General features: G+C 37.3%; 2 protein-coding genes across 10 annotated transcripts in view; both read left to right on the top strand.

Moving 5' to 3' along the window:
- The window catches only part of LOC126426959 (zinc finger protein 726-like), an 809,906-nt gene that overhangs the window by 308,654 nt on the left and 487,580 nt on the right, over positions 1–13,672 (top strand). For all 9 annotated transcript variants that reach the window (XM_050089076.1, XM_050089080.1, XM_050089074.1 and 6 more), the window contains exon 4: positions 9,816–9,908. In XM_050089076.1, the coding sequence (XP_049945033.1) occupies positions 9,816–9,908 (93 nt within the window). The remainder of the gene's footprint in view (positions 1–9,815; positions 9,909–13,672) is intronic.
- The window catches only part of LOC126426958 (uncharacterized), a 474,113-nt gene that overhangs the window by 308,180 nt on the left and 152,261 nt on the right, over positions 1–13,672 (top strand). The window lies entirely within an intron of this gene.

Here is a 13,672-nt window from a genome sequence, read left to right as displayed (position 1 = left end):
GGTTATGGAGTTATGACTATTAAAAGATTTTGTCTGCAAGTTTATCTATTTTGTTAATACGAATCTATCGCAGAACTGTACAAGGTTAAAGTAAAGTACAATTTCCATTTATTTAGTTGTTATTGGTCTGGTGAATCTGATAAAACATGTTCCAGATGAGTATCTGCAGTAGTTTTGCAGAATATCCTGAGAAGCAAAGGTTATTGTACAAGTAAATTTGTATACTTTCCATTAAGAATGTAGAAACATTTGTCATTGTTGGCAACCGTTAGTGAGTTCTTTCTCATTTCCTAACCATGAAATGAGTTAGTTCTCTGTATTGTTCAGTGAAAGAACATAACAACAGTGTGTTTAAGTGAAACCACATGGTAAGTGTTCTCGACTGTAGATTATTTATGAAATAGGGATGCCTATCAAATTTATGAGCAAGAAATGTTGGTTATTTATGGCAAATGTGATGGTAATGCTATGGCTGCAGTTAACAATTCCGAAAGTGTGACCCATTAGTGGAAGATTTCAAAATTTATGGGAGACAAGTTCTCTACCTAGCGTTTATTATCAGTGCGAGATCTCGATACATGAAGACAATGATGGGGATGTTATGGATGCTGTTCAACATAGCCTGGGTACCAGTACCCGACACATCTCTCAGCGATTAGGCATTTCACAATCTAAAGTATGGCGTACACTGAAGTAAATAATCTGTATCCTTACCATAAACAAAAAGTGCATCATTTACATCAGGGAGATCCTGCTATTTGCTTGGAGTTGTGCAACTGGTTAAATACTTATCAAGTGTTACACAAATATATTTTATTTACTGTTGAGGCACACTTTACTCGAGATGGTATAAACAATTTTCATAACAAACACGTATGATCTGAAGCAAAACCATATACTACAGAGCAATGCAATTTGCACCAGCAATTTAGCATAAATGTGTGGTAGGGTATAATCAACACACACTTTATTGGACCATTCATTTTCCCAGGACATTTAACAGGCGAGACGTACTTAAAATTCTTTCAAGAAAAAATGCCCTGCTTCCTCCCACTTGCTACGCCATTGCAAATGTGTGTTCAACATGGTGGTGCACCTCTAAATTTCACCAATGCTGTTACTGCACATTTAAATGAACATTTTCCCCCAGAAATGGATTGGTCTTGGTGCTACATGTATGTGGCCACCGAGATCATCCCATTTGACACCAATGGATTTTTGTGTATGGGGATGGATGAAAGACAGTTTATGAGGCATTACTTGCTTGAATTATGAATGCATTAGGCAAAATTAAGAACAACCCTGTGAAACTGAAACGAGCTACAAAATCTATTCATACATGTGCAGCTAAATGCATTGAACTTGGAGAAAGTTTTGAACATTTATTGTGAATGTATTGTGAAAGTATTGTGAAATTGTATGAACACTGTACAACTTCCTTATCACTGAGCTTTGTTTTTGCTGGTTTAACATGAATTCATACGAGCTGTGATTCTAATAAAAGCAGATTATCTGACACATTCATGCAGTTTCAGTTAACGTTATTACCGCCACTTTTCCAAACTTAAATTCTCTTTAACTTCTGTTGCAAACATTGTGTAATTGTGTGGAATTTTTTAAAAAAAAACGAATGGGGCCAAGTAATTAATAAATTAAAAATTTTATGAAATTACTTCTTTGCTTTTCTAGGTGTTGTTAACCTTGTACTGTTTTTCGATGGCTTCACATTAACAAAGTTGCTACATTTCAGGCAAAATCTTTTATTAGCCATAACTCTGTAACTAAACATTTGCAGACCTATGTTTGCATGAATTTGTTTCTCTAGTTTTACTTGTAGAATATCATATTAATATATTTGCATATTTTCATGAATCACCCTGTATTTCATCAGAATGAATGGAACTGAAAAAAAAGGTATTTTCACAAATTCGATATGATGGAGCAGATCATATATTAGAGCTATTTTCTGTGCCTATGTAAGCACCATGTAACCACAGGGACAGAAAAGTTAAACGTAAGAGGAAGTCGTATGTACTAAAGAGTTTTGCGCTAGTGTTCGTGTGTTTAGAGTGGTTCTGCTCTTATATGAAATATGCCCCATACCTGAGAAAGGTGTGTAAAGAGAGAGTGGTGACACAAAAAAAAAAAAAAAAATCACATATTGCGGGATAATTCAAGAAAACCAAACCTTGCAATGCGAGTGATATTGTTCTACATACCAAGTTGAATAATCATGAATTAATAGTGATTTATTTCATAAAAACAGTGTGTCCTCACAAAAGTCTGTGTCAGTTTATCTGTGGCTTTTGTCCATTTAATTTTACCCTTCCTTCCACAAGCAAAGACTCATATGAAAGGATATACTTTTGTAAGAGTGATAAGCACATAAAGCTGTCATTTTCTTTACCTTTTGTTACATTTCATCCTGTGTTTGGAGTGGCATTTTCTGCCTTCAGCACATTTGCACAGTTCTTTTATCATCACCACAGTTCTTTCATCATCACTCATTCAACCGGTAACATAGGTCCCATCAGGAAGGATAACCTACTGACATTTGGAATAAGTCAAAGTATTTAAACAAGTATCATAGCTACAAATACTTTCGACTGGGTCACATTTATAAATTTCTGTATCTTCATCCTTGCTAACATGGTCTCCATTTCTGCTGGTTGCAGCTGGATGATTTCCTTTCATGGATTTGCAGATGTGTGATGGAATGTCCCCTTCGTCCCCCACTACAGCATGTTCATGTTGGCTACTGGAAACCAGCCTGCTGAGAGATGTTCTGTATAGTGAGGTTCAATTTGAAGCCAATAGAGTTGGTTGTTCTCCAAGCCACAGTTTTGCAGCATGGGACTTCTTTGAAAGTTTCTGAAAACTGGCATATTTTCTTCTGGTGAAGGACAGTAGTAGAATGACGCCAGAATAAAATTTGCCATTTATTGAATGGTTTTATAAAATTAATGACAAGAGCCCAACAGAACATTTATGACATGCCAAATTAGAACCATGTAACAAGAACTATATTAAACTTCTCATAACTGGGATTCACAGCCATGTGAAATTTTTGGAAAGACATCATGTTTACGCCAGTGACAGGTAAACTTTTTGTTTCCACTATAGCAATTTTGGCCTTGCGCCATTATCAAGTGCAGGTGTTTTGGCTTTAAACCAAGTCAACTTTATACAGGCTGACACATTTATATGTCATTGATATTTTTGCTGTTATATACATTCGTAATGCTGCTAAGTAGTGCGAGCACACATGTTGATATATTGTAAAACAGCACAGTCTGTACATACACATGTTCGTTCCCCCATCACTACCAACTTTTGCACTAAACCACAGTAGTTTGCTGCTGTGGTTTAGTGCAAAAGTTACTAGTGATGGGGGAACAAACATGTGTATATACAGACTGTGCTGTTTTACGATATATGAACATGTGTGCTCGCACTACTTACCAGCATTACAAATGTATATAACAGCAAATAACGAGGCCATATAAATGTGTCAGCCTGTATAAAGTTGACATGACTTAAAGCCAAACCATTTGCATTTGATAATGGCCTAAGGCCGACATTACAATAGTGGAAATAAAAAGTTTAACAACCATTGGCATAAACATGATGTCTTTCAAAAAGACTTTATTAAACCTTCCTTCATTGAAATCCCTGTAATTACCGTATTTTTCAAGAAATGTGTCACATCCTTCATTGCAGCTTCCTGTAATTATTGTATTTTGCAAGAAATATGTCACAGCACACTAAGGTGTGCTGAAAAGTGATGCCTCCAAATTTTTTATGTGAATACTCTTAAAGCTCTTTAAATAAAAGAAACAATGTACATGATGTTTAAAGCTTTCCCGGCATACTGATTGTTCCATAAAAACACAGGAGAACTGCCGGATATCAGTAATGTTCTGCCATGATATTTCGGCGCAGTGTCTTCTGGCCATCTTCAGGTGAATGCCACTGTAGTATTACTGATGAGTACGTGCTGAGCTCCGCTATTTAAAGCCTTCTGAGGTGACATTGCGCATGCGCATTGTGGAACACCAACGGCATACTCACCTTCTCCAACCCACCAAGTCCGCAATCGCCGAACATTGTATTTCCACAGACCATTCCATGAATTACGACGACACAAAAATTTTGGCCCAGACATCAAACTTTTGGAGCTCGATTATCAATGAATCTGTGGAAATAAGATTGTCTGACAATGAGACTCTCATCAATCGAGATAGCAGTTATCAGCTAAACTCTGCTTGGAATCCTGTTATAGAGAAACCTCGTAGTCAACATAGTTATCTGCATAAAGGTGGAAATCGACCTGATACCGATACGCCAGGCTTTCACAGTGGAGGGCGCGAGGCTCAGCGCACAGAGCCGTTATGAACGCGCACGCTGAGCAGCACATACGCAATGTCACCTCAGAAGGCTTTAAATAGCGGAGCTCAGTGCGTACTCGCCAGTAATACTACAGTGGCATTCACCTGAAGATGGCCAGAAGACTGCGCCAAAATATTGTGGCAGAATGTTACTGGTATCCGGCAGTTCTCCCGTGTTTTTATGGAACAACATTCTACATCTTTGTTCTTAAAGTCTGTATATTTGCAGCTCTCTGCCACTACAGGCTGCTGAATCACAGCATGCTGTAATTGAGTTTCAAATTTAAGGAGTTTGTCCACAGATGGAGCATTTTCTCCTTCATCATTACAATGACAGACCACACACGAGCCCTGCAGCATCTGCAACAGTCTAACACCTTGGGTACACTATCATTGACCATCCTCTATACAGTCCCAACTTGGTCCCATCTGATTTCCATCTGTCTCTAAAATGTGAAGGATACCTTTGAACACTTCACTTTGATAGTGATGTGGTACAAGCAGAGGTTATGTTGTGGCTTCATCAACAAAGTCAAACAGTGACGGTACCAACAAACTGGTCTCTCACGGGGAGAAATGTCTTCATCGCCAGGGTGACAGTGTTTAGAAATAAATATGTAGACATGGAGGATAAAACTATAGAATCTTAATAACATTTGTTTTATTTGAAAAGGTGTAAGATTTTTCATATAAAGAATTCAGAGGCTTTTTATCTTGCCCTTGTATATTAGGAAAGGCTGCAGTGGCGTGACTCGTTTGTGTATCTGTGTGTACCTGTACTGTTGGCACAAACATGTTGCATGGGGGAGGAAGGTTAACTGTAAAGAGAACAGACTAAAATATGGTTCCTAAAGTGGGACAGCTGCCTCTCCAGAAGCTGCAGAGGGAACATGCTGAAAGATTCAGTTAGATGGCCTTATTAGTCAACAGGCATGTGCTGTGTTATTGCTGTGAATGGTGTGAAGGAAAACTACAGACATCCAATTTCCTGCAGATACACATATCTACTGTATGATTTAATTATGGTAGCATTATCGTTGGTGAACTATTCCATGACCAACATTCAGATATCTAGAATGGTGATAGGAGGATAGTAAGGACAGTGATGTCGTGATCAGATAAATCAAACTTGGCATCCTGCAAGTCAGAAGATGGTACGTCTGATCCCTCTATTGGGTAGATTGGTAAGTGCACTTACAGGCAGAAGTACATATCTTAAAGTGTGGTAGCAGGAAGAACAGGTTTTATGTTCAGGTGAATAGTGCTTTATGAACAGAAACACAAATGCAGTAGATGTAATACTGAATAAAAAATATCACATTTGATCTACTGCAAACAGTGTACTGAATTCCATAATGTAATCCAGATAGTCACAAAGCCAAGACCTACAACAGTAGTGCAAATATATGTGCCTACTAGATCCACAAATGATATACATTTTTTCAATTGCTTTAATGAGATAAAAGAAATTATTCAGATTGTCGAGGGAGATAAAAATTTGAGATGGTGCTGGAATTTGATTTTAGGAACAGGAAAATAGTACAGTAATGGAAATCAGTATAAAGGCATGAATATTTGTTGGAAAAATTGACATTGTTGGCTGGAATAATTGTGTACAGTGTATATGCAATAGTCTGAGAGCCAGTATGACAACAAACACAGTCAAATGGTAGTGCAATTGATGTAATACAGTATATAACAAGACATCAATGTTTCAGGTGGTAGATGGTATAACTCAATATAGAGGAGCAGGCTCTGTCTGGTATTACTGTGTACATATTTGCCTTTACCACAAATAAGAAACACACTATTAATGGCAGTGTGAGTTGTGTACATAAACCATGATTGTGACACTGTCATATGGGAAACAGCATGGGATGAAAAAGATCAATGTGTACAAGGTAATGGAATTCTCTGACCATCAAATCACTAAGAGGTTGAACCATTCAATTACAGTGATTGATAATTTCGTTAGATTGGGTGCACGATATGGATGAAAGGAAAATACGAGAAAAGTAGAAAATTATCTGAGTCACAGAAAGGGTTCCTTTTGTGCAAAGCAGGGGCTACAAACTGTTATTCTTCTCAACTTGTTCCTGATTTACACTTGTCAGTAACTGCCAGATGTGTACAAGAAATTCTGTCAAGTTCCAAACATCTTGCATTCAAGGAATGACTGCAGAAACCTGCTCTAACACTCAAACATAAATAAGCTAGACTGCAGCTGTTCACTGAAGAACATATGTGGACTTCAGATTGGGATACAGAGATTTTCAGTGATGAGAAGAAATTTAATTTAGATTTCCAGTTGGACTTCAGTATTATTGGAATGATGTGAGGGCTGTGCAGCAAGTAAGATTGAACATAAATTTTGGTGGCAGAAGTGTTGCAGTTTGGGCAGTCTTCGGGACTAAACATAAATCAGCCATTGCTTGGCTAAACACAAGAATGGACTCTTGAGACTTACACTAAGGAACCAACAATCCAATAACACAACAGGACAGTGAGTGCCTTTATACCATCTTCCATCCAGGAAATGCAAATGCCTTATTTTGCTACGTTAAGAAAGAAGCTATGTAATTCCATCATAATAGTGCGTGTATTATATATATTTACTACATTCATAATAAATTTAATACAGTATGCTACAGACATTGCAATATTACTTTCATTGCAACTGTTCCTTTATACCGATTTCCAATACTATAAAAGAACTGAATGGAGAAAGAATAAAAGGGGAAACTGTCTGATAGAATTTTGTATACAGTAGAATTTAATCATTGCTAACACTTGGTTTAAGAATCCTAAAAGGATTCTTTACATGAAAGGGACCTGGAGACATGAGAATGTATCCGATTGTATAATGCTGAAAGAGAGAGAGAGATTGATTTTGAACCCAGATTTTAAACTACAGAATGTTTCCAAGAGCAGTTGTGTATTCTGATTATAATTTATTTTTATGAACTACTTATTAAAACTGAAGAAATTTAGGAAAGTTGGTACATGCAACTTGGATAAACTGAAAAAACCAGAGGTTGTTGAAATGGGGAATTAGGCAGCTATTGACTAAAACAAGGGAAAGGAATACTGTAGAAAACAAATAGGTAGCACTGAAATTTGCTAATGGCAATGTATTTCTGTCAAAAATGGCAAAATACTTGGGAGATCAACTGAACATAATTCTGTGTATCTTGGAAATGGGTTATGCAGTGAACATCACCAAATGTAAAACAGTGTTGCTGGAATGTAGTGCAATTAAATTCAAAGATTCCAATGTAATTAGATTAGAAAATAAGACAATATAGTAGTAGTAGTAGTAGTAGTAGTAGTAGTAGAAGTATGTTTTACGTTTTACTATTTGGGCAGCAAAATAACTGATCACTGATGTATAGAGGATATGAGACCAGTAATAGCAAGAAAAGCTTTTCATAAGGAGTGTATGTAAATCACTAATAGAATTTAAAGTGTTATGAAATACCTTCTGAAGTAACTTTTGTGCTGCAGCCTTGTACAGAAATGAAATGTGGATGTTAAACAGCACAGAAAAGAGGGGAAGACAAGCTTTTGAAATGTTGCGGATAAGGCGGGTAGATCAGGTACCCACTGAAGAGGTATAGAATTGAATTCGAAAGGAAAGAAATGTATGGCATAACTTATCTAAAAGAAAAAGTATGTTGAGAGGACACATCTTGTGCCATCAAGGAATAGTCAGTTTGGTAATGAATAGAGGTTTGGGAGTTAAAAATTGTAAATACACAGTAATGCATGATTACAGGAAGCAGTGTCAATTATGGGGGTTTTAATAGTTACGAAATGATAGAGACTGTCACAGTATAGAGTAGGGTGGAGAGCTGCCTCAAACCGGTCTTTGGACTGATGATGATAACCATGACCATAACACATACAGAAGTCTAGAATTGTGCAGCATCAATTATTTGTTGTATGTAATCCAATCTCCCTTCCTCCCTGCAGCTCCTTCTAGTACTGTGGAAATTATTTCCCGGTGTATTAACATGCCCTATCGTTGTGTCCCGTTTTCTTGTCAGTATTTTCCAAATGCTTCTTTCTTTGTCAATTCTGGTGACAGAAACAAAGAAAAAATCCCTTGGCTCAAGAACTGCTAACAAATGTTGTTCAAGTGCTGTTTTATATGAGAGTGGTAAGCACATTGCACAAAGATATTCAAATTCTGATAGATTGGAGGCACAGTAATATAACGGATACCAAATTGTTCAAAGTTTGTAGAGAGAGTTTCAAGAGATAATCCAGCAGTGCAGTGTTTGAAATAGGTTTAAATATGTTATAAAGACCAAGCAAGAGACCAACAAGACAAATAGGGAGTTGTGATATTGACAAGTAAAGAAATTTTCAAGAAAATACAACACCCAAGAAGTGGTAAGTGATGTAGTTTTGGAACCAGAGTGAAAGCACTGGACATTATATGCATTGTCGTTAGAGTGAGAGAAAAGGGGAAACTTCAAGGCAAATAGCATCTTCAGTTACAATGTACAATAAGTGTTACAGTATTTCATTTATAAAGGGACATTGTTGCTGTGTTACTTCAGAAACTTCTTTTTTGATTATGTTGGCAAAATTGAAGCCATTCACTGACTCAACATCTCGTTGTGAGCCCTTTGACTGTGATAGTAGTTGAAGCAGCAGTTTAGTGCAGCATTGCTCTGGTGTGGTAGCAGTGTAGCTGTTTATTTGAAAATACTTGTTTCTCATTTTACTTAGAATACTGGGTCCATTTGATTTCAGGGATACAAAATAGTCAGGTCAGTAAGTTACTTTGGGCTTACCCCAAGGGAGTATTAAAAAGTACTTACTGTTCATTATATATGTAAATGATAGAGCAGAGGACACTGAAAACCCTGTGAGGCTGTTTAAGGAAGCTACTGTTCCATATTGCCGCAACACCATGGATCTGGAGCAACATTCTTTAGGCATTACGTACTGTATCATATATAAGTGAACAGTTATAAGTGTAACCCAGCCATAAAAGAAACTGTTTCTGGAACACTTGTTTTGCCAATTTATGAGTATAGAAGTGTTACTGGGAAGGTTAATACAGGAGATACAGAAGATTTAATGAACAGTGATGCAGTTCATCATGAGTGAATGCAGTATGCCAAAGAGCCACGTATTACTTATCCTGTATACTATTATACAGTTAAGTATGCTGCTTATGAGACAGAACTGTGATTGTCTACAAAGATTATTGAGCAAGGTAGCATAGATATGAAACCGTATTGATGTAACTTAGAATAGCTGCTCAGAAAATTAGTTTCATTAAATTTCCTTGTGTGTGAGAGATGAGAATCATTGCAAATGGGATGATATTCATAATAAAATATTGAGAGGCTGTAATATATGCAGAAATGTGTAAGAACTCATAACTGAGATTTTCTTTTCCTTTTCTTTCAGTTTCCTGAACATCCGTTGGTAACGCTGGAGTCCACTAATTGTTCCAAGGAGGAAACACAAAAAAAATTGGGACCAGAAGAAACTGAGAACATTGTAAGCAATAATGTCTGTGAGGTACTGCATGTGGAACAAAAAATTCCTTGTCTAATGGCAGAATGTAAAGGATGTGTTACAAAGAAATAAGTCATCTGGAACTAAGTGCTGTTTGTAATTTCCCACCATCCGTGTACAGTTCTTCCTGATTCAGGTTTTTTTCTGCCACTTTGTAGCAATTGTGAGGAAATTCTTATTAGTGCTTGGAACAATATTTATAGCCATACCTACAGCAACTCTTCTTGATACCGAACATTTTGTATAATGCATGTGTTGGATGTTTTAAATCCAAATTTAGAGGAGCAGTTAGAGAGAAATAGATAGTTGCAGAATAATAATTTGACATGTTTCTCTTTAAATAATGCCTGACTCTTTCATCTTTCCATGGCATTCGGCTACTCGTTTTAACAAATCATGTACATTTCTGTTTTTTGTGCCGTGGAGGTTATCAAAGGTAATAAATATAACTATGTGATAGCTCACTCCTATGTAGGTTGATACAGGATTCCAATATATATGCAGTGTTGCTAAATTCCATGGTACATTCACAGAAAAACTTTTGAATTTGGCTTTAGCATGCAGTTCTCCACAGAGAACCATTTGTAACATTACAGATTGTCATGGCAGAGCTAAGCAAGAAGAATAATCTTGGTATATTTTGTGAGCTTGCTAACGCCTTTTGTGGAGTACAAAACAATTCACTATGTGATCAAAAGTATCTGGACACCTGGCTGAAAATGACTTCCAAGTACGTGGCACGTTCCATGGTAATGCAGGATTTCAGTATGGTGTTGGCCCACCCATAGCTTTGATGACAGCTTCCATTCTCGCAGGCATATTTCTGTCAGGTGCTGGAAGGTTTTTTGGGGAATGGCATTCTTCATGGAGTGCTGCACTAAGGAGAGGTATTACTGTCAGTTGGTGAGGCCTGGTACAAAGTCGATGTTCCAAATCATCCCAAAGGTGTTCTGTAGGATTCAGGTCAGGACTCTGTGCAGGCCAGCCCATTACAGGTATGTTACTGTCATGTAACCACACCACCACAGGCCATGCTTTATGAACAGGTGCTCGATCATGTAGAAATATGCAATCACCATCCCCGCATTGCTCTTCAACAGTGGGAATAAAAAAAGTGCTTAAAACACCAATGTAGGCGCGTTCTGCTGTTGTGCCACACAAAACAACAAGCGATGCAAGCCCCCTCCATGAAAAACACACACACACACACACACACACACACACACACACACACACACACACACACTGTAACACCACTGCCTCTGAAGTTTACTGTTGGCACTACACATGCTAGCAGATGATGATCACCAGGCATTCGCCATACCCACACCCCGGTATTGGATCGCCACATTGTGTACCACAATTCCTCACTCCACACAATGTTTCTCCACAGTTCAGTCATCCAATGTTAGCACTCCTTTCACCAAGTGAGGCATTGTTCGGCATTTACTGGTGTGATGTCTGGCTTATGAGAAGCCTTGCGACCATGATATCCAAGGTTTCTCGCCTCCAACCCAAACTGCTATAGTACTTCCAGTGGATCCTGATGCAGTTTAAAATTCCTGTGTGATGGTCTGGATGCATGTCACCTATTACACATTATGACCCTCTTTAACTGTCTGTGGTCTCTGTCAGCCAACTGACAAGGTCGGCCTATACGCTTTTGTGCTGTACATGTCCCTTCAAGTTTCAACTTCGCTATCACATTGGAAACAGTGGACCTAGCGGTGTTATGGAGTGTGGAAATCTCACATACAGATGTATGACACAAGTTAAACCCAATCACCTGCCAACGTTCGGAGTGCCCAGTCTGCTCTCTCATGATATCTAATGAGGACTGAGGTACTGATATGGAGTACCTTGCAGTAGGTGGCAGCACAATGCACCTAATATGAAAATTGTATGTTTTTGGTGGTGTCCGGATACTTTTGATCACATAGTGTACTTCATAAAGTAATATGATGTGGAATTTGTCATCCATCTTGTGTGATGGAATGCAGATGGTCACATCAACTGCTTACCTGCTGTTGACTAGTTAATTCATTATGCACTGTCACTCCCAAGATGCTGAAGATATGTTTAAATGTGGTCCTGAGTTTTACTGATGCACTGTTGACATATTTACGTGTCCCATTCCATTGACCTCTCACAGCTGTGGACGAGTTACTTCCCTATCTTGGTCAAGGCCAAATTTTTGATTATTTATGATACAATACATGTGCCTTACAATACATGTGCCTCTTTCTGTGCTAACATTTGCAAGAAACCTCATTACGATATCTTGAACTTTTTATGAAATTTGATGACTGTTATGACAACATGACTCTCAATGCGCAGGGACGGGAATGGGTGTATCATCAGACCGTCTGTCTGATATAAAGATCAATAACTCTAGAACAAAATCAGATATTATTCTACTCTCAATTTTATTTAAATTGTGATATTTTAGCTACATTTCATAAGCTGTGACGCATGAGCCTAAAATCAACCATACACAAAGTTTGTGCAATTTGTTTTTTTCTCTCCAAACTTTTTAGAGTTCCGCACAATAATTTACTTAAATTGTTGTAGCACAGTAACTGTGATGTATAATGAAAACAAACTCTGTCAGTTATCGAATTAAGATATCAGATTGTTAGGTATGCACAGAACTGAATAACTGTACGAAACAGCATTATCACAACAAATGAGTGCAGGGAGCATGGATGCCAAAGAAGTGTTTATGGTGAAACATCTTCACACAGTGATATTTGCTGAAAGGAAATTATAAACAACATTGTGAGTGCAACACAGTTCAGATATGGAAGTATATAAAAATTTTCCCACAAATTTGTTGCCCATTGGATTATGTAAGGTAATTAGTTTGCCTGTATGTTGCTTAACTGGTTCAAATGGAAGTTTAGCCCAGTGATGATCTTCCAGCACTTTGTACAAGTGAAAATATAAATTACTTGAAATGTATGTAACCTGTATCAGTTCCAATGTTTGAAGGTCACCTAGAAAGAGAAAAATAAAAGACATTTATTGCCCATGTATGTGTAACTGTTACGATGTATGACGGGAGAGAAATAAGATAATTGAAATATTACTCAACGCTGAGGTCATACTAGTTCAATATCTTGATTCAGTTAGTTTTGTAATTTGTCCTTACATTTTTTCTAAAGTTATTCTTACATAAATCCTGAACAATTTTGTAAAGAAAATATATTTTGAATGTAAGACCTGCAAGCACTTGAGGGAAAAGATTCAACGGTTGAGGGAATCAAAATCAAACAGGATATCCTTGTTGGCCTATGAATTTGATAGCTTTTCAGAACAAGCAGTTTGATGGAATGCACCATGGTGATGAGAAGGTTGTTCAGAAAGTTTCAAAATGTTCACTTCAATATCTTAACAACTGAGAGAATACAAAATTACAGACTAGAATTTTCCCCAGGATATTGCAGTCATGGAGAAAAGATATACTGGGAGGTGAGCTGTTACGTTGGCAGACTACTACATGACTGTAGACATGGATGCTCAAGAAGCAACTTATAAGCTGCAAGGCAAATGGAAATGCAAAGTCAATTTATAATTTGATTAAAAATCTTCAAAAGTCAGTTAAGAATTTTGACAATAACAAAAAAAGTATTTGTTGTACTGAATATGTATTCTAGCAGTACTTACCATTATTTTCTCATTCATAACAGGTTTATGGTTCTCTGATAATTACTATAAGAAATTTTAAAGAGCATGGGAAATTATTC

Source organism: Schistocerca serialis, chromosome 11 (genome assembly GCF_023864345.2).
Source record: "Schistocerca serialis cubense isolate TAMUIC-IGC-003099 chromosome 11, iqSchSeri2.2, whole genome shotgun sequence".
NCBI lineage: Eukaryota > Metazoa > Arthropoda > Insecta > Orthoptera > Acrididae > Schistocerca > Schistocerca serialis.
This window is presented reverse-complemented; position numbering and strand designations above follow the sequence as displayed.